Raw genomic sequence first — 3,064 nt, 5'->3', positions numbered from 1 at the left:
CAGTTTACTCTGAAACCCTACCTCTACCCCCTTCCCAATATTAACTTTTCTTTCATTAAGAATGAGGGGGAAGGATGAATGGTCCAACCAGTCAGACAACTTCCCACTGCACCTGTGTATACTATAATCAAGAGTGCTGGCTTCCACAGACTCTTTATCTTGACTACGAGAGTAAAGTCAAGGACAAAGTGGATCTCACTCTGGTCTGTCTGCATGCCAGTTTGCTATTTACTCTTATCATAGCTTGCTATTCTGTGGGCAGACAGAAATCTCTTTCACTATACTGCTTCCTCCTTGTACCTTGTTACAATGGAATAAAGCTCAAATATATTTATTATGAAATGGTAGTACTTATTTTTCCACTTTGAAGGGTTCCCCATGAATAAAAGCTTTTACACAGTAACTCTGGCCCTAAAAGCTCTTTTCCTATATGTGATTGTTCCCTATAAAGAATTATGACAAATAATACAAACTTACTGCTAAGAAATGGAATTCATATTACATATCTTCAGGAGGCGATACTGTACATCGGCTGCATGCATTCTTACTCCTTTCTATCTGTCCATAAATCTCATCAACTACAGCTCAGCCAAATATTCTGTAATGCATTATTCCCCTTCACTAGATTCGTCAGATTGGAAAGCCCAGGATCAAATTAGTTTTCAGGTATGCCTCTGAGCACCTGACAACAGCTAACTAGAAACAGCTGCTGTGTTACTTCTTTTCAAGTAGGTTTTTCCCCTATCAGAGTCTGTCACACAAAATACTTGAAATGCATTTCCTAACTATCAAGATATATAATTATAGGTACAGCATGAGAGTTCTTGCTCATATATATAACTGCTGATATGCTAGGTGACTACCTGCTACAAGACTGACTTTCTGCTTGGCACTTCATATAAATTACCAATGTGCTGCATAGTTATCTTCTCTTGTCAGTCATGTTTTAATTTGGAAAAATGGGGCCTTCCTAAGAAGAAGGCTCTGCCCTACTCTGTCCCACATTCCCATTAATACCTGCTTTGACAACTTTCTAGAAGGCTTGGGTGCTCTTAAGAGTCACCAGCATTCAGACTTTTTGTTTTGCCAAGAGCTCATTATGGAGCAAGTACTGTAACTCATTACCATATTGTGGTACGGCAGTTTACAATCTACAAAACAGTTCTGTTGCCAAACACACTGAATCATAAAAAATGCTTCTGTTAAAATGTGGATTATTTAAAGCTCAAGTCAGTATTTTCAAAATCCTGCACAGTGAAAAACAAACACCATACTACAGGGAGCTTAGAAAACTGCCTTTATTCTATTAGTTGTTGAAAACAGGAAATACAGAAGAGTTTAGTTTGCTGCAGAACAGCAAGATGTTCACAGGATGAGAATTTGGCCAGCAGGTAAGCAAGACCTTGCATTTTCAGGGTGGAGCTGGATCCAGCAGGGGTTAACTTAAAGCTTCTGAAACATTCAGTTACCTTGACCGTAGGACAGCTGCTTTTCCCTTGCTCCGGAAGGAGGTATTAAAGATGAGCTGTCTGGACACGTTTAAGTAATACAAATGGATCAGACAGTTACAAATGGGGGTAGGGAATAACTTGCCATTTGACTTAATTTGCAAGTACACTCTTAAAAAACCCAGAACACCTTACGCAGAAATTACAAGCAACAGTATTAGGAAATCCAATTATACAAAAAATACTACATCTAGGCTGGGATATATAGATTTATTTTTGGTAACATACATTTAAGTGGCACTAATTACACAGTAACTATAAGGTAACTAACATGAAACCACAGAACTGCCACTTTTCATAGCTGGATGGGAATTTGATCATTTCAGAGGAATCACATTTCCCAACTATAACTTTATGCGTTAGAGCCTTTCAGTAAGGAGAATGGAGGGAGGGAATCAAAGCCCCCTCACCTCAAGTGAAAACACTGAAGTTACTCAGGATCTCATCCACAGCTATGTCTGTTGTACCCGAATAGGCTAGAACATGTTAGTTATGAAGTAGTTACAGCCCAATTCTCAGTGTGACCAGCTTCCCCCACCCCCCATTTCTAAAAAAGCAAGAAGTTAGAGAATTGTCTTGAATTAGTGCCTGGCATATCCTGCAAATGCAGAGAAACTTTTGTTAAAGGAATGTTGAAGTTAACCGTTGTGTGCACAGATGTATTTGATGCAGACCATTATAAAAAAATCATGGTTGGCTTCTAAATACTGGTAGCAAGACTCGATTTTAAATCTTTTAAGTAAATTATAGATAAATGAAAAAGGCTGGTAATCATACACTAAGATTAATAAACAGCACTTCAAAAATTTATCAAGTGTGGGGAACTGCTTCAGCCATCTTCCCCTGGCCGTGCTTTACAAGAGAAGGCACCCAGATTTTTTCTTGCCACGCCGAGCTTGTAAAGCAGCTCTAGTGGCCATTTCAAAAACTTCCCTCACACCGTCTTTGGTCTTTGCACTGCACTCCATGTATCCGAAAGCACCAATGCGGTTTGCCATATCCCTGCCCTCTTCAGGTTTGACTGGTTCCTGTGTAAAGAGAAGGACAGACAGTTACTACGGGTGAAAAACAAATCAAATAGGCATTCTTGTTTAATAATTTCAGCTCAAATACAGGCGGCTTATTCTGTGACCATTTTGAATGGAACAAGCCTTTGGCACTTTTGTTACAAAAACAAATATTAAAAAAATTGAGGTAAACAATTTACACAGGTTACCACCTTACCAGTAGTTTAAAACAAACAAACAAACTGATATTTTGAAGATCAATAGAAAATTTGAATTAGTTATGTTACAATAATACCCTTCCATTTTCACATAGGCCACTTCATCTGTTAAAAATGTGTAAGACACCAGAGTTCTGTTAATGACTTATACAGACATATACACTCATCCCTTCCCATTCACCGACTTCGGATCTGTGGGTTTGATCCTTCATGGACGACAAGCAGGGAGGGACAAAATGGAGCTTGTGCCAGGAGCGCCCAATAATAATAATAATAATAATAATAATAATAATAATAATAATAATAATAATAATAATAATAGGATTTATTT

At 38.1% G+C, this 3,064-nt stretch overlaps 1 protein-coding gene across 1 annotated transcript in view; it reads right to left on the bottom strand.

Annotated features, from left to right (window-relative positions):
• Nucleotides 1-1,280: 1,280 nt before the first annotated feature.
• RHOA (ras homolog family member A) overlaps nt 1,281-3,064 on the bottom strand; it is a 42,299-nt gene continuing 40,515 nt past the window's right edge. Inside the window, exon 5 of the mRNA XM_042449677.1 lies at nt 1,281-2,536. Coding sequence (XP_042305611.1) covers nt 2,363-2,536 — 174 coding nt within the window. The 3' untranslated portion in view covers nt 1,281-2,362. The remainder of the gene's footprint in view (nt 2,537-3,064) is intronic.

This window comes from Sceloporus undulatus, chromosome 2 (assembly GCF_019175285.1).
Source record: "Sceloporus undulatus isolate JIND9_A2432 ecotype Alabama chromosome 2, SceUnd_v1.1, whole genome shotgun sequence".
Taxonomy (NCBI): Eukaryota; Metazoa; Chordata; class Lepidosauria; order Squamata; family Phrynosomatidae; genus Sceloporus; species Sceloporus undulatus.
This window is presented reverse-complemented; position numbering and strand designations above follow the sequence as displayed.